Here is a 17,872-nt window from a genome sequence, read left to right as displayed (position 1 = left end):
ACACCAGGATTGAGAGCTGCAGGGGAGCGTTGCTGCAAGCACAGTGCTTGTGGAAGAGAGAATCCTTTTTCTGCTACAGTTGCTGCTTTTTGAAGGATGTTTCTTGCCAATGGGGCTGCAGTCAGAAGGTCTGGACTGCAGGTTAAGCATTGGTACTGTCAAGCTGCCTGCTGTTCTGACAGCCTGAGTGATGGGACTTGCTGAGCAGCCTTTGGAAGATCCATGGTAAACAACCACCAGGTGTTTTCTTTAGACAGCAAAGTAAATATGGGTGTCATGGCAGCTGACAGTGGTGTTGCCATCTAACTTGCAGATAACATTAATGGAGCTGATGACCCCTTTGAAGATTAAAAGCTGATGCTGCAAAGGGTGTCCTAGTAACTCGAAATTTTGGTATGAAAACTAGAGCTTGTGTGTGCGCTCCTGCAGTTAATAACTGAAGAGTTAGCAATCTGAAAATCTGTGAAAACTTGGTATAGATGGAAATTGGATTGTACAGGATGTTGCTCTGAAATACCAAATTCCGTGAAAGCTAAGCCAGATATCCACTACAATCTGGTTTGTAATTCTCTGGCATAAATGACATAATGTGACTACACATTTATTTAATATTTTGCAAGCTTGGATATTCTGTAATTTTTTCAAACAGCTTAATCTTAGCCCCCAGATGCAAGGTAGAGCTAGTAAGGATAGCGGCAGGAAGTTTTTCATTGCCACAAGTATGCCACAATAAAAGAAAACATAAATATAGAAAATCCCAAGCAGCGATCAACACGAGATTTGGCACCTACCCTTCCCTTGGAGGAGAATGTACTGTGATATTTGTGTCTGTACAGCTTCTTGTCTGCCATCTTCATTATCCTTGGTGAACTTTTAGGAGAAATAGCTCATTCCCACTACTGCCATATTGAATAACCAGAATTTAAAGCACTTGCTTTACTACTTCAGAAAGCTTTTTATAGCCATTTATGTGAGTTAAAAAGCAATAAATTTATTGCATGTGTATGTACTTGTTCATGCTTAAAGCAATATACGTGCCCCAACAGGCTTCTTGTGGAGCATGGATTACTTGAGAATGTATTTACATTGTTGGTCTCGGTCAGAAGTTTCCAGATGCTACCATTACGAGCTATAACCATGGCAGCACAGCTCTCACTGGCAGTGGAGTGTTTTAATGATTTGGATTTGGATTGGAAATTGGCTCCTCTTCTGCCCACCATTTAGTATTAATGACATTTCTTAATCTTATGCTACGTTTTCCTCATTTTAAAATAATTGGGTGACTTTTGCATTGTGAGGCTAAATATGTGATTTAGCTGATGTTCTGTTTGCCATTACAAAAGAAATATCAATGCAAAAGCACCAGGTATCTGAGATTTTTGTTCTCTTATGAGTGTTTCTGTAGGTAATACGAGCAGCAACTTCATTAGGAAGCTATTGGAACACTCTGTGCTGGTTCTGTTGGCTAGCTGTGCGTGAAGCATGTGCCAAAGATTAGTCACAACTGTGTAGTAAAGCTCATAGGTAAATAGTGAAGACTACATGATATCGTACCGAGCTCTTCTTTTGGCAGAAATTATTTCATGTAAAACACATAATTGGCAGTAGAAATTGCTGCATAGACTATTCTTTTGGAAATTTAAAATTGTGTTCATCATCAGCCACACTATTGATAAGCTCTTTTCCTTTCAAGAGGGGCATGTGATGAGAAGGTCGTGGCAGACAGCTTGGCTTTAGGTGATGGTGAGCATGCTTGCTGCAGGTGTGGGCTCAGCCCTCACTCAGGCTACCGTACCTCTTACTAGTGGTCATTGCTACTAGTCTCATGGTTTGTGTGCTTGGAGGGGCAGCTTTAATAAACTTGGCTTGAAATACAGGGTGACTCCAAGAATTATTCTGGAAGCTTAGTGTGAATCAACATACTGCTGTAGTAGAACAATAGTTGGAGAAATTATATAGCAGAAATAAATGGGCTTTCGGAAGAAGACGCTCTGAATTGCAGTGCGAGATGTGGGAGAGTTCCTGTAGAAGGCTGCTGCTGTTCGCTGTGGTGGGGCAGGACTGCAGGTGTGTTCCACGGGCGGTATCATCTCATCACCTGGCATTGCCTCATGCCAGGCAGCAGAAAGAAGGATAAGTGTGCCAGTGTTTTGGGGTTGCGTTAGTTTTGGTTTTGTTTTGGTTTGGTTTTGGTTTTGGTTTGTTTTCGTTTGTTTTTTTTTCCCAGAGAGAGGAAGGTAAGGAGAGAGCATGAGTACAAGTGTAATAGGAAAGTATAAACTAGGTAAATGAAAAGTGTTTTCTGAAGCTGAAGAAAGAAAATGAGCACAAGAATCATGATCTGATATATGCCAATTTATTAAGATAAGTGATCATTCTTGAATCACATACATGTGTATACATTCAGTAGAGAATGGGTTCCTGGTCATGAGGCTCTAAGAAAGACACAGACCTAATAAACGTAACTGGAATGTTTCTGACTTCTTGTTCTGGGCTGCTTTGTTATCCAACAAAGATGTAAATAATTAATCTGGAGGTCACAGTAGCTTTCCTGGTGGTATGCTTCCATGCATAGTAAGTTAGTACAGGAGAGCTCTCGTGTGAGGCAATGCCGATGCATGTTCTGAACTGCGAGGACAATTACAATAGATGGTACTTGCTCCCTTGCTGGTTTCCATACCACTGGTACCCATCCAGCTGGTGGAAGTCGGAGCAGTGATGGGTCCTGTGCTTTTTACCATACCGTGCTGCCATGGTCTTTAAACATTAGGTTTACAGAGTCTAAGGCCAGTCTGTTTGGCTTGTACTGTAGAGTTGTGTTTGGTGCTGAGACAGATGCTTGTGTGCATTCAGATCACGTTTTTAGTTCACGCAGGAGAGCAAGGTGGGAGTTGTCTGCTCAGTTTTTCTGAGTAACAAATTGTTAATTCTCATGGAGCTATCAGGTAAAATGGAGAGAAGGGGTTTTTTCTATGTAGTTTTTTTTTTTTTCTTAGAAGCTTGGCATAAGATATATTAAAGCCTTTTTAACAGTAATGTTTCAAGATACGTAAAAGCTGCAGCATTAGGGCTAACTGTAGAGAATGTTTTATGTAGGAGTACCTTCTGTGTGTTCTGCTGGCAAGGCTTTAAATGTCTCTTTGAGGACTGACACTTGGAGACCACAATTTAAGCTGATATTAGTGCCTGAAGTGAAAAGAGAATGATCTCCTCCCACTCCTTAATCTGCAGGATAAGAGTCTTCCTTGCCGGTTCACACAGCAGATGAGCCTGTGCTTCTAGTTCAAGGCAAGCACATTGTGTTAGTCTCCTAGCTTCATTTTCAGCTCTCACTTTAAGGGCAGAGCACAAAACTTGCCTTTCCTCTTTTGTAAATTCAGCCTTTGCCAGCATACTCATTTGCACATACTTTTCCTCCTTTGGCTTTGTATTTCTTTGGAATAAAATATGTTACCAGTACTTTGTGGTGGGTTTTATTTTCTTCTCAAGTCAGTTCCTTGAGCATGCAGTAAATTTAGTAAATGTACTAAAGCCAAGTGGCTTTAGTGTGGGCAAAAGACTTGCAAACACTCTTTATCTGCTTACCCGTCCTGTTGGCTGTGACTTAAGCCCCTTGTTCCCTTGCTAGGATTTGGTGCCCGCAAGTCTGATCTGATTCAGCGGGTACCTTGGCACAGCTGGCATTTGGGATTTTTTGAAGCCATTTTAAATCCCAGGCAGTGCAGGAAACAGTAGAGAAAAGCAGAATTCTCATGACTTGAATGGGAAGGGAGAAACTGACCATGAAACTTGGTGCCTATATGTACAGGGAAGAAATTAAAGAGGCTTGTGATGGTTAATCTGTATCTTTCTTACACAGCCAGTGTGAAGATGCACAGGAAAACTTGGAGAGGGACAATGTTGAAGGTGTTTTTAGCAGACTGGATTTCTGCCTTCTGCTGCCATCTAACCATGCTTCACTAGCTTGTTCTGTCCCATTCTAAAGTTATTTTTATGAAAAGCTTTATTTTCATGTGAGACCTCATGTGATGAGGAAACCAGGAAAGCAGTCTGCCACTGATACTGCGGACAAAACACTTTTTTTTTTTCATCATACCATTATACAGGAAGGTGCTTTTTAAGGCATTTGACTGCTTAGATGTCTGTTGATCGTGTGAAGCACTTGGAGGGGGGGCATATCTGCAATAGAGGTTATTGTTTAAAAGTGTTTATTTTCTCCTGTAACATACTATCTAAGGAGGACAGTACACTGATGAGACATTAGTTACTTCTGAGCAGAGCTGTTGTAATGCCTGTTAGCTAACAGATGGCCAAAAAATTCTAGGTTTTTATAAAAAGTTGGAACAGTTAGACTGACGCACTTGGCTTTGTCCCTGTTCCTTTCTCCACTGCCCTCTGTGGTGTCTGGCCTCGAACAAGGGCCTCATTGTTATCTTATCCATTGGCGATCTGGGTGCTGGACACAAGACCTCTTGTGTGTGTTGCTTTGTGCTCAACAGGAATACCTGCTATGCCAAGCCTGAAGCATTGGCATTTGGAAAATAAGACTTCTGTGGTGTTGCCTTGAAGCGTGGGTGAAACAGTGACACTGAAAAGTTAAACAGCTACGTGGTAATTGCCACATCTAAACCAGTGGTGGTTGGCTTCTGTGTATGGATGAAAGGCACTCTGCGTGTGCAACAAAGAAGCAAAAGACCAGAGTTGGTATGCAGTCTTGGGAACTGTGGGAGGGTTTAGTTCATTTTCCTCTTCAGGGTTTTCTTAGTAAAAGCTAAGCGAGGTGATTAGTTGTGTGGGAATGCTAGTTTTAAATGTGAGTCCTAATTATTCCCCCCTGGACTTGTAGGAATAGGAATTAATGCTTCTCAGGTGTTAACCTGGATTCTACAGTTGTCCTTCACGATCACGAAGGGCAACCTGATTAGGAAGGCAGGGACTGAAAGAATTATGCTCTGCTTCCCAGTGTTGGGATCTGGGTTTGCCTGAGGTGGCCCAGAAGAGCGGTGGATGGCAGGGATCCACTGAATATTCCAAAATATGGGAGACTGGCTACCCTGCCGCCTGCTGACCAGCTGAAGGATTGGAGTCAGAGCAATATACCGTTCCCCCTGGGTTGTACTCCTGGAGCAAAGAGCTGTTGTTGGTGTTTATTCAGTGTCAGTGCTTATCTAGGAAGATAAGCAGTAAGGCAGCTGAGGGCTTCCAGAACAGGTCTGTGATACATTTCCTACAGATACAAAGCAGTGTGTTCAGCAGAGAACTGGGGGAGGACGAAGCTGCAATTTCCTTATGGATTTGTATAGCCAGTTCGATGTTTTTGAATAAGAAGGGTTTCTTGCTTTAGAAGTGCAAGCAAAGATGAAAGCAAAAACATGTTTCTGTTTTCATGTGGGTTTACAAAGCTGATCAGTCAAGGGCAGTTCTCCACTTAAGCAAAGTCCAGATGTATCAGAGTAGCTGTGATGCTTTTGTGTATTATTAAAATGGTTCAAAACTGGAACAACTTTGTAGAGTCAGCAGTGCATTTATTAGGGTCTGCAAGTGGTGTGAGGCTCCATGGAAGCATTAAAAATTGAAAAAGCAACCTGCAGAGATCCTCCAGTGCTGGCAATATATGTGCATGAGATTATCAGAGGGTTTTAACAGGCTGACACTGTGCTGCACACAGGTGAAAGATGTGTAGCATTGCTGCTTTTGTAACTATGCTTCATCAGCAAAGGACAAAATTTGTCCTTAAAAGAACAGATTTTCTGTAGTTAATGCTGTTAGCTTTTATTGTGATGGTAGATGCACAACTGTCATCCCAGGTGGATATTTAGGCATCTGTTACTTTGAAGTAGGGAGGCTGGAAAAGCGAGAGGTCCTAGCTGACAGCTGGGTTAGGCTCTGGTCCAGTGCAGCCTAGAGAGCAAAAGTTGGATGTGCCTCCGGAGAGCCTAGTGGGTGTGACAACTGAGGTGCTGTGTTCTAGCTGTTCGTGTGGAAGAGGTGTAGAATGTAAACGCTGCTTTCGTTCTGCTTAACTCTACAGGGCTTCAATGTGCACTTTTCTGTATTTGTGTTTTGTTGTATATTCTGTATAAAATATTTATTTTTTTCCCCTTGAGAATGAGCTATGGAACATTGCATTGCTATTTATTCATTCATGCTACCTTTTGTTTCCTTGTTTCTTTCCTTTCCCTTTTCCCCTAGATCTATCAAGTTCAGAAGGTAGGGCTTGCTCTCTTTTAATTCTTGTTTGCATGTGTTCCCACGTTGTGAAACTTGCTAGCATTTCAGAAAAAAACTGAAGATTTGAAGATGCACAGCAGACTTTGTATTTCCATACAATTCCCCCTTTCCCTTTCCCTCCCATAGCCTTGTGGGATGGATAATAAAGGCAAGTGGGAGAAGATGATCCATGTAAAATGTGTCTGGTCAGGCACTTAACGTAATTTTTTCTACAGACCGTTTGTCAAAGAGTAAGCACAAGAGTAATTTGGCAAAGCAGCCATCATAGGAGGGTATGGTGGCTCCATATATCACCGAGTCATACAGACATTTGTGTGTTGAAGGTTGAGTATTGCTGAAAATATTTCAGGCTGGACAAACATTTAACAGGTGCCAGTAGGAAAAATTACTTTCAGATGACTTTGCAGAAAGTCGCTGAAGTAAATCAGGGATGCTGTGTTTGAACTTAGAATCTTTTGGTAAATAAACTGTATGGCCTTTCTTCCAGTGTGACCTAAGCATTATAAATGCTTTTATGTTGCTTAATCCTCTCTCACCTCAGTTTAAACCATGATCCATTCCCTCTTCCCAATTTTCTTTTCGTAATTCCAAATGATGGCAAAGATGATGATGATGATAATAATAGTTCTAACTGAGGTCACTTGCTAATTAACAACAGAGAGTTTTGGGTTGTGTGTTATGATGGCTGGCTGTTCAGTACTTCCACCATGTGAACTCTCTGGCACCTAGAAAGAGAAATGAGCTCCAAAGAGATTTTGTGGGGAGGGAGAAAGCATGTATTTCTTCAAGGCTGCCACTTTCTACCTTATTGATTTTTTTTTTTTCCTGAGATAGCTTTATTGTTTGCTGAACGATAAGTGTCTCCTAAAACCACAGCCTGTTTGTTTGTATTCTGACACTCCAGCTGCCTTAACTGCATGTTTCACTCGCTTGACCTAGCAGTACATGTGCTTCTTTGAAATGCTGTCCTCCTCTTTAAGTGTATACATGTATGAAGATAGCTACTCAAATCATGTGCTCTGGTCTTAATCCTGACCGCATCAATTTGGTGACAAATATGTCTTACTGTTGTTTTTATTTGTGGAGTCAGCTGCGTACTGAGCGACTCAAATTAACGTCTGCCCCTGGATCAACAGGCTCATTATCAATCTTCTTTATAGGAACTAATTTATTCTTCTGGTATGGACGCAGCCCTATGGGAGACAAGGAGGTTGTTTACTGTTAGTGTCCTGACATGGATGAGAAGATAAGTGGGTTAGCCTCACAACATCTTGTAGCGAGTTTGCAAGTCTAGCAGTTTCAGTGTCACTTAGTGAGCAAATCTGTCCTGGAATTCTCTCTCAATTATACTAATGTCATTAATTATTTAATTATAATATTACTTTTCAGGGTAGAAGGGAACTTGAGTCTGGCAAAGGCCTCTAGCTAAAATCCAGATGAATGGATAAGCACCATTTCTTCCTTTAACCCATGCGGCCATTCAAATCAGGCCTCTCGGGGCAGAATAGAATTGGCACACAAAGAAAGAAATTTGAAGTGGCTGAGAGGGCAAAATACCTGAGACTTCAGATGCTGCCCGTTCAGTCCAGTGTGAGATGTCCCACTGAAAAGATTATAAATTAAAAATAGTCTCAAGGTGATTGCATTCATTTATATTTTTCTTTTGGGGCTGTTAAGCATGTAGCTATGTCAGAAATTAAGGAGAACAGAGGGTACAAAGAGGAAGCATAAGATCTTACAAAAATTGTTAGCGGGTTTCTGGATTCTTCCTGTGTGTGAGAAAGGGTCCTTCATTTTCATAATGTTTTTTAAAATTGATTTCTAGTGTTAGAAAATATTATACATCTCAGAGGGGGGAAAAAAGCCTCTAATAAGGCTTTACCTGGCCCGATTTACTACAAAGCGTATAATCTGTAGGTTCTGATCATGTACACAGTCCTGACTAGCTGGAGTTCATATAATTTCTAGGGGTAATTTTCAGGATGTGATGCACATAAAAATTTTGCAACACACTGTTGTATGTGTTATGCTTCTGCCTGGAAGTAACTACTGTGAGCACTTGGGAGGAAATGTGTAATGCTTGAAGAAACAATGGTTCATGTCATGCACTCCGATTTCATGTAGCTTAAGGGAGAAATTTCACTTGTGCGCAATTTGGTTAGGCACTGTACAGGGGTGTTAGATGTATTTGAACTCACACTGAGGTGCTTTGCAGGGAAAGCAGAGGGGAATACTTCCCTATTCTCACAGCGATGTGGTTAAAGAGCTTGAACTGTTGTCTCTTTATCTTGTTCCAGAGAGATGTTTGCGTACTATTTAGATCTGCAATGCACTGGATTTATTTCTTGATTTCAAATTATTGTCCTAAAACCGTATTTTGTAGTATTTTTTTCCTAATAAATGGGATTGTGATGAGCTCCTGCCTTTTCCCAATTTGAACCCCAAACCAGCAGCATTTAAAGATTCTTGTACAGTTTGGATTATCCAGGATGTGTAATTGAGCACCCCACTGCCTATTCTGCTTTATAACAGGCTTTCTTCTCTCCAGAGCTGTTAAAATGAAGATGACCTTAATGTGAAAATAATTTTGTTGTTTAACGAGGAAGAACTCTGAAGTGGGAATAAATGATACAGTATCAAAGAACACACAGCTGTTTGTTCTAGTTTATTAATAAATAGTGAATAAGGTTTTTACGGGTGAAAGTAAAACTACATTAATATCATTGAGTGAGTGCTAAATGCAAAGTTTAATATAGAATAAGTTTATGATTTTTTTTTTATCAAAAAACGTAAGGTTTTGACTGTTGATGCTCCTGCCTCCTCAAGCCTCTAGGAAAGCTGGCAAGTACAGGCTTGGTTTTTTTCCACAAATATATGAACCTCAAAGCACATAATCTAAATTTTTCTAAAATACATATTATGCTTCCTTAAGCAGGATTTCCATTTGCCAATTACTGTGCTTTAGGCCAGTGATTTTTCTTCACACAGGAATGTTACGGTCACCATTATAAATGCAAATTTCGAGAGACTATAGATTTGAAGTGTGTGTTTGGGAGGAAGAAAAATCCTGCTAAACTTGTGGATCTTTGAGCAGTTTGCTGTCTGGTGGAAATGAAAGTTCCCAATGTTGTGCAAAGAAATTACGAACTGGGAAACGGTTCAGAAGAGACTGTCTACTAAGAAAATGCGTGGCACTTGGTACTGAAATACAGAGAGCTTTCCAGTCTTACCTGCATTGGTGAGGCATGTCCTCTTCTATCCTTGTTGGTGATACCACCACTGCCAAGGTGGATGAAGAGTAGGCAAAAAGCCATGTGCTCTGAGAAGGAGCTCTGGAGAATTCTGAATACAGCAGATAAGAATGCACAGAGATTATTTGTATTGTATTCAACTTGTCTTCTCAGTTTGACAAATCTATACGGTAAACGTGATTTGACAGCATTTTTCATCCTGAAAGTGTTCTGCGTGTGGATCCCTTGTAATGAGTCTTGACTTAAATGGGTCAGGAATTCAAGACTCATTACACTCCTTGCTCCTGTCCCTGCAGCACTGAGGTTCTTGCATTGCTGGGAGAGAAGAAGCTTTGAGTACCCTGTCTGAACCCCAAACACCCCTTTCTCCTTGCCGGGCAGCTTTTCCTGCGCACGTGCTGCAGTGGCACTTGGTGTGGCTTTTCCCTGGCATGTTTGTGTGTGTGGAGCTGTGTGGCTCAGCCAAAACCTAGCAATGCATGTCTATGTGTTCTGTGTTTGCCTTTCTCATCTAAATTGTGTTTTTTCCCTTTTCTGTCTGTAGAAATATTATGGTCTGGATACTAAATGGGGAGACATCGAGCAATGGATGGTAGGCCTTGATCAACGTAGCTAAACAACTTTTACGTGTTCAAGTTTTGTACAGTTCATAGAGCTTGAAATACCACAAAGTAGGTATTTTCATGTATTGGGAATGTGAATTCCACTCTTATCGCAAGCATTCTTGCAGTCCGCATCAATACCTGAAATGTGACTTTTGATCAGCTGACAACTGGCAAGGGTTTGGTTAGAGCCATCGCTCTTTACAGGTAGACCCCTGTCTCCACCCTATCACTTGAAGACTAGATCAGCATATAGATCTGTTAAAGCCACTTGTGATACAAGGAATCTATGTACTCGTTTCACTCCTTGTGGATTTTGTTGCAATTTGAGTCTTTTCAAATCTGCCTTCAACTCTTGGGCAAGTTTTATCCATGCTTCTTCAGTTACCGTTGTACTTACTGGCCCAGGGGTGGTCTTCAGGTGCATTATTACTGCTACTATGGCAATGCGTGCTTTTTCCAATCATACAATTTTACAATTTGCTAAGCCAGTGAGGTTGATACCAGGTATGGACTTGGCTGTTAGCAACATCTGACTGTTTTAACACCCGTAATATGTGATGAAGTAGTTACTAAAGGCTGGAAGATGTTTGCTTCAAATGTCTTTCAAACGTAAGTTTATGGAGTCACTTACCAGTGATGTCGGATGAAAACTGTTGTTCGTGGCCTTGCCCTACAAGCTGAGTAGCATGCACTGAAGAAGGCAAAACCGAACAGCTGACTTCCAGCATGGAAGGTAACGTCTCAAACTCCCTGACTTCCTTGACCCTTGATATTTAATTGGCATAAATGCTGGTTTGCTCTATGCCTTCTTGAAAGCCTGCTGCCATATAGACCAACCATCCACCCAAGATGCTCCAGTCTCATGGATAAGCCATTAAGTCTCTTCAAATCCTTGTTTGGTGAGCTTAGCTCCATGGTACTAGTAGTTGTCTTGCTTAGAAGTCAGTTCACCTGTGAGAACCATCAACTACAATGTTGAAGCTCTTTTTTTTCCCCCTATTTTTTTAATCATTGTTTCTAAATTCCATGTAAAATCAGTTTGTTGAAGCATAATACATCCTACAGCATTTCCAGCACAAACACAGCCTTTGGCCTGCAAAAGGCAGTGGTGCTGTGTGTGGCAGAGGCTATAAGCAGAGCACAGATGCTTTTGGTCTGGAAGAAGGGGCCAAGCTTTGCCCCTCTGGGATACTCGCTAGAGAGAGACCATTGCCCTGCCACATTATTTCATATAGAAGATTTTTGAGATTTATTTTGAAGGGCTGCACACTGGAAGGCTTAATGACAAAAGCACTCTAAGTATACTAATTCCCTGATGCAGAGAATGCACTTGAAACATTTTCTGAGATAGAAATAAGGGCGTCACTGAATACAGTTTTCTGCAAAAGTGATGAAAGTGTGTAGCAGAATAGAAAGGAAGGGAAGAGAGTTGGGGTCACAAATGAGGGAAAAAGGGTGGGGGTTTTTTCTGACTTGACAAGGTGTTGCCCTCTGTATTTGGTTTAACCTTCCTGACTCCTAAACATTGCTTAAGTTCACTGTGTCTTTCTGAAAGCTCTCTGTTGGTGTATCTGTCCTTTCAACACTTCACTCTTTGTTTTTATTCTGCTGCCTTGGTAGGAAGACAGTGAGCGTTACTCCCGTAGAGCCCGAAGAAATGCCTCGGTTAGTATCTACTTTTGCTCTTTCTTTTTAGCTAGACATTTCAAATTAAGAAAGCAGACCTATGTAAGGCAGTTCCTTTTTAAAAGAAGAAAACAACCCATGCCAAGCAAGTGCGAAACCCAAAGCCACTTCCTGACTTCTTCCTGCCCTCTCCCCAGTTGCTCCGGGGAGCTTTTGCAAGTGTGGTAGAATAAAGGGGGGCAGGGGGTGGAAGGTGGGGAAAATAACCTGCTTGGAGTGTTTAATGTTGATTTATTCAGACTGTGGGCCAAGAGCATAGAGCAAGGAACACCTGAACAAGCTTGTCATTCATCCTGTAGTAAAATGCTTGACAGTTTTCCTTGGGCAGGGTATGATTTAATGTACTTTCTGCTTAACGTGATTCTTTTTAAAGACATTTATTTTGTATGTCTTTTGTTTCCTTCTGTTCCATCAAAGCCATCAACATTTACCTCACTGCCTGTAACTTGTGTGCTTTTCATTGTTTTCTTGTCTTTATACTTTCTTTTGCTAGGCTTCGGATGAAGATGAACGCATGTCAGTGGGTAGCCGTGGAAGCCTGAGGGTTGGTAAATTGTACAATTTAAGTGTGCATCTGTGTGTGCTGATGTCACTGTCCCCCTGTACCACCAGACTGGTTATAGTACTCTGATAATATCATCCTTCCAAGGTCTTGACGTGTTCTGTGTTCAAGGCATATGGGGGGTTTTTTTGAGTACATTTAGGTCAATAACTCTTTCAGCCAGGGGAGTTGTCAGATTTGTCTGCACTGTGCAGGAGCACTCTGCAGAGCATGTGACGCTCTAGAAACCTTTCTGGTAAAGGCTGTTCACTGTTGCTGTTGCAGGAAGTACTTAGCCAAAACATTGGTATATGCAGTTATTTCTTGTATGCACCTTGTAAGCGCCCCTGTTTCACTACTGATACTGAGAATTTGGGAAGAAGAAGTGCTAGCTTGCTCCATGATCAGTGGATTTTAGCTCAGGAAACTGAAAGCAAATTGTCAGTGGAAATAAGTCTTAAGTACTTTGGAATTGCAGGTGAATGCTGTCCTCAAAACTCTATTTTGGAGATATTTGAAATTCATCTGCAGACTTGATTTTTGTGGAGGAAGGGATTAGTAGAGCACAGAGTGCTGTACTGCACTGGTACTTATCTGTAGGAAATGTTCAAACAGTTTTTTCCTCAAGATATCCATACAGGGTTTTTTCCATATAATACACATGTTTAGAAATCTTTACTCCATTCTAGCACAGAGATAATCAGCTCCTGTAATTGTGAAGGCAGTTTAAGCAATTTAGTAGCTGTGAACAGCCAATGCTATTGCCTCCGCCTGTGTTGCCAGTCTTCAGAAGACTGTCAGAGCTCACTGCTTCCCAGACTGATGGAGAAACATTCAGCTAAGCACAAAACTGAAACAATCCATAACAGTACCATGGAGGAAGCTCTCAGACATCCTGAACACGAATCAGCTGCAACTAGTCTTTATTAGGGAGTCATCGTGCCTAAACCTGTTGTGTTAAAGAATAATTTGTTGTTCTAGTGACGTTGTTCCTGATTTATCAGTAGCACTACTTATGTGGGTTAAGCTGGATGATCAGTTCTATTTTTATAGAACAAGCAAGACCTATGTCATTCATAGCAACATCTTAATTTGTGATCCTTGGTTTCTGGCTTTTATGGAGATTTCATGCCATAAAATTATTATTATCTTTTTTCTTCTTAAAAAACTTGCTAATAGTTACGTGGACTAGAACAACTTTTACTTTTCTGAAGAAAGGATCCCCAAAAGAACAGGGTTGAGTGGAACACCTCACATGCTTCTGAAAGAGTCTGGAAGATGAAAAAAAAAATAAATAAAAAAAATTACTACTCCAGAGCCTGCTCAGTGATCCTAATAAAATTCACTGAAAGATAGTGCAAGATGTACTGAAAAATTTTAAGTGTTGCCTTGTTCCCTTTTTAGTGGAATCTGTATTGCTACTTATGAAATGCTGTTAAAATCTTTATTCTTTGATTGCAAACTTACCTGAATGCTTTTCAAAGCTAGAAGATGCCTTAAAGCTCCAAAGATTTGATGAGGAAGAGCTTATCTTCAGAGTTGAACGTGAAAACAGATGTTTATTTTACTTAGAGTTAAATTTAGTCATGTTTATGAAAGTGTGTTTTAGAAGGAAGAGATCTCTAGATCAGTCAAAATTCAATTCTTTCTGTTTAGAAGGTGATGACGATATAAATGGGTAGTTTAACTGTGGCTATAACTGTGAGTCCTTTCATTTGGCAAGATGCAAGCACACTGCCACTTCATAGTATTCACAGCGGGAGCCCTGCTCATCTGAAACACATTTTGTTCATGGAAATTCCACTACTGATTCCTTTTGATCTGTTTCTGTAATACAATATATATTGCTGTATATTTAAACAACAGAAGCCTTGCATTTTGTTTCCCCACCATCCCTTGAGAAGAAGCTTTCTTGACCTTTTTGCCCAGAGCAGCCAGTCTCTGGGCTGCCAGCATGCCTTCAGGCTGCGATAACCACTGCCAGTCTGCTGAGTAATGGTTCACAGGATGGCCCATAAATACCTAATACTTTTGCAAAGAACGTTCTTTTCTGACAGAAGGATCTGGTTGAAACTTTTCTTCACGCTGTTATTTCTAGTGATGTTGCACAGACTCCCTCATGTCCTCATAAAGTGTTCTTACGCAAGCTGACACTTGGGCATGCACAGGAAAAGAGTTTTGACAGAGCTTCCTTCCCTGATCCAAGTGTCCCCGGGATTGTAGAAGAAAGTAAATGTTTGCTAGTCTGAACTGAAAATTACCCTTATACATCTCTTAATTGTTTTATTCACAAAGAATTGATAGAACATACATTGATCATTTCCCTAGTGTGAGTTTATAGTAGATGCTTCTAATAGTTTGACCCAATCTCTCTCTGGCTATTTGTGAAAGTTTGGCGCTTGCTGTGTGTGTCCTCAAAATAACGAAGTAAAAAAAAAATAAACAACCAAAAATGACCTCTGAGGACCAGAGTTCAGTTTGGCTTCAGAGCTATTTTGGCATGAAGAAAGCACCAAAAACTATTGCCTTGCATCCACAAAGGGTTTATAAAACTAGCTGGAGCATTCAGAATGCTAGGTTTGTGTGTTGGTTTGGTTTTTTTTTTTTTGGATTGGTTGGGTTTGGGGTTTTTTAATCTTTTTTTAATATTTGAAGGCTCCTTGCATAGTTGCAGGATGCCGTTGTAATCGGTCTACAACACTTCTATTTTCTGAAAATTGATCTTGCATCTTGGGTGCATTGCACCATGCGGGGCTGATGGTGTTAGGGTTTGCTTTTTGAAGTTACGCTTCTTTTCCGTACAGGAAGTTTTCAATGAAATGAGCCAATATCAGAAATGTACTTCTCCCTAAAACTTTACCACCCTACTGATCTGTGTGGGTTTTACTCTGGCTTTTCTCCTGGAATACTTTCTAAGTGGATGTGTGAACTGCATCAGGTATCTGCTGAGCTAGCTTTTGGGGAGCTGGCCCAGATGCTTCTGATAGAGCAACCATCAATATGGACTGCAAAACCACCTGAGGTGTTCATTAGACCAGGGTAGCAAATTGATCTAAGCTCTACAGCTGTGACTATACTGTAAACAGTAGCCTAGTGTGTTCATATAATGCTAGCTTGAGTATATCTCTGCCTCATGCCAGCAGATTTTCAGCTGCAATGAAGGAGCATCTTTAATAGCTTTTATGTGGCTCATCCTGAACCCATCAAAAGTGTCCTGCCTACCTTGTTTCAGAAGTTCTGCAAGCTCAATTCTTTATCCTGCAGTTTTTTCTGGGGAAGCTCAGTAATGTCATCCTGTGTTTGTTGAGACCCTCGAGCCTCTCTTCAGTCTCTTTTCTACTGCAAGTGTCCTTGCGCTCCCACTTCTCAGCTGGCTGTCCCTAATCCGCAACCATCCAGCATGAAATATTGTTCTGTTATTAATCGCTCGTGATGGAGTTTGTGAATTTTCCTTGTTTTGTTTGTTCCAAAGTTCCTGACTTCCGGCTTTGTGCAAGAAGCCCTGCATTATGAAAGTTCTTTAGTAGGGATTTACATCTATGTGCCTGTTGGGTTTTTTGTCTGTTTCTTTTGTTTTGGCAGATTCTTTTTATTTCTATAACTTGTTTCAGTGTTTTCCTTTGTATTCTGATTTTTCTTTCCTCTCGTGCCCTGATAGTCTCATTTGGAATATGCCAGCACCTACCCAGTGGTGAGAATAGCCTGCAAGTTGCAGTATGTGTTAAAAACTAATCATGAAGAAGAAACTAACATCAGTTGTAACAGCTGTTCTGAGATAAGGAATGATCTAAAACGATCCTGAGGCAGTTTGTGGTCTGTGATGTAAAGATGCTGCTTCCCTCACCTACTGGTCTGATGCAGTTCAGATGAAAAGCTCTGACTGATTAGAGAGATCTAAGCTAGGTCTAGTTCAGTAGTTACTGTAGGACAGAGCAGAATAGCTTTTATTTCTCCGTTACAGTTCTGTCCATCGTTTGGCCAAGTGTGTCTGGTTTTATTTCAGCATAAATCTGGAAAGGAATAAAACTCTCACAAACTTATTCTGAATAGATCTAGCAAAGGTGACAGAACAAATAGCCTGCAGCTTGGGTATCGAGCTGTTACCTTTGCTTTGGAGGATAAAATCAAACTCTGTAGGTAATACTAAGACAAGAGCAAGTATGCATTGAACACATTGAGATAAAGCTGACTCTTGGAAGAACAGAGAGGGCATGAAAGGGAGAATGAGGACTGGGACTTTAAGCTTAGTTTAAAAAAGTCTTGTACTGTTAGCAGTGCTGTCTTGTGGCAGCACTGTGTTGAGATAGAGGTGTCTCAGTTTCAGCAGAATGCAAACTGGGGAGAGCAGTTTTATAGACTCCGTAGCTTTTTCACTCTCCTTTGTTCCCTGTGCTATTTCAAACTAGGAATGCAATGCATCTATTTGTGAGTGACCTATATACAGAAATAGTTCAAACACATTTGGATTTTGCATGGCTGTATTGATGTAGTAAGTATAGACAGCTGGTAGCTCTTTTAATTGACTTAACCCAGCAAGCGTGAATGATTTTAACTGTGGCTACTAAATTTAACAGCACTATCATCACTTTTAACAATATTCTTTAATAACTGATCATTTGACTTTGAGATTTTTTTTTTTTCATGTGTGCTTACTGAACCGTGTTTTGTAGAGCTGGAGGAAAATTTGACTGATGTTTCTGCATGTTGATATGCATGCCTGTGTGGATGAATGCATATAAACTCATTGATCTTTTCATCCTGCATTCTTAATCTCACTGCAGGCTGGATTAGAGAATGAGAGGACCAAAAAGAAGAACTACTCCAAAGCAGTATGTATCTTGACTAAATGTCTCAAAGAGGTTTTTGCATACAAAACCACAGTGATGGGACTAAGAATATCTGCAAGTATGTTGGCTTTAAGAGCTCACCAGCCTAATGTCAAGGATACAGTGTAACTACCAGGACTTGTTGGGTCTGCAAGAGTACCAAGCATCACTTCATATGCAAAATGTGGTGTAATCTAAGCACTTAGGTCAGTGTTGTACATAAAGAGCATCTTGAAAAACTCAAAACCTAACTTGGGCTTTAACATTACACAGAAATAGGTAATACTGATAGAATATATACATAGTAAAGGCTGCACCTTTCATAAAAGTGGTTCTGCGTGGTAACGATGCCTTACTAGCACCTGTACAAATAGGGCACTACTTAGAGCACCACAAAGCCAGACCTGGATGGAAGGTAAAGGATAATGTACTTTCATACCAGTCAGGATTTTAGATGAATCTCGGAGAGAGCGATTCAGGGAGGGAAAGAGTACATGAGAGAGGGCAAAGTGGTGTACTGCTACTGCAGAGGGAAGGCTGGTCATTGCAGAACGAGGTTGCCATACTGGGTTGGGGTTCTCCAGTACACTGGAAGTTTCTGAGAAGGGGAAGGTGGATGTGGGTTTGAGAAAGCCTGAAGGAGCAGCATTAGCCACAATCTAAGATGAAAGATGTTGCAAGTATAAATGGACATAATGGCAATAAGAAAGTTTTGTGCATCTGTTAAAAGAA

The 17,872-nt window shown here is 40.8% G+C and overlaps 1 protein-coding gene across 3 annotated transcripts in view; it reads left to right on the top strand.

Annotated features, from left to right (window-relative positions):
- The window catches only part of LOC104350969 (uncharacterized), a 102,496-nt gene that overhangs the window by 49,783 nt on the left and 34,841 nt on the right, over window positions 1–17,872 (top strand). Inside the window, exons 3-8 of one of the 3 annotated variants that reach the window (XM_086465005.1) lie at window positions 6,193–6,210; window positions 10,027–10,074; window positions 11,708–11,752; window positions 12,267–12,317; window positions 15,973–16,005; window positions 17,096–17,143. The exons of 1 other annotated variant lie outside the window; for it this stretch is intronic. In XM_086465005.1, the coding sequence (XP_086321131.1) occupies window positions 6,193–6,210; window positions 10,027–10,074; window positions 11,708–11,752; window positions 12,267–12,317; window positions 15,973–16,005; window positions 17,096–17,143 (243 nt within the window). The remainder of the gene's footprint in view (window positions 1–6,192; window positions 6,211–10,026; window positions 10,075–11,707; window positions 11,753–12,266; window positions 12,318–15,972; window positions 16,006–17,095; window positions 17,144–17,872) is intronic. One more of the 3 variants, XM_086465004.1, reaches the window with a different exon arrangement.

This window comes from Leptosomus discolor, chromosome 5, assembly GCF_034619465.1.
Source record: "Leptosomus discolor isolate bLepDis1 chromosome 5, bLepDis1.hap2, whole genome shotgun sequence".
Lineage (NCBI taxonomy): Eukaryota > Metazoa > Chordata > Aves > Leptosomiformes > Leptosomidae > Leptosomus > Leptosomus discolor.
The sequence above is the reverse complement of the archived record's forward strand: the minus strand, read 5'-3'. Positions and strand labels throughout refer to the sequence as shown.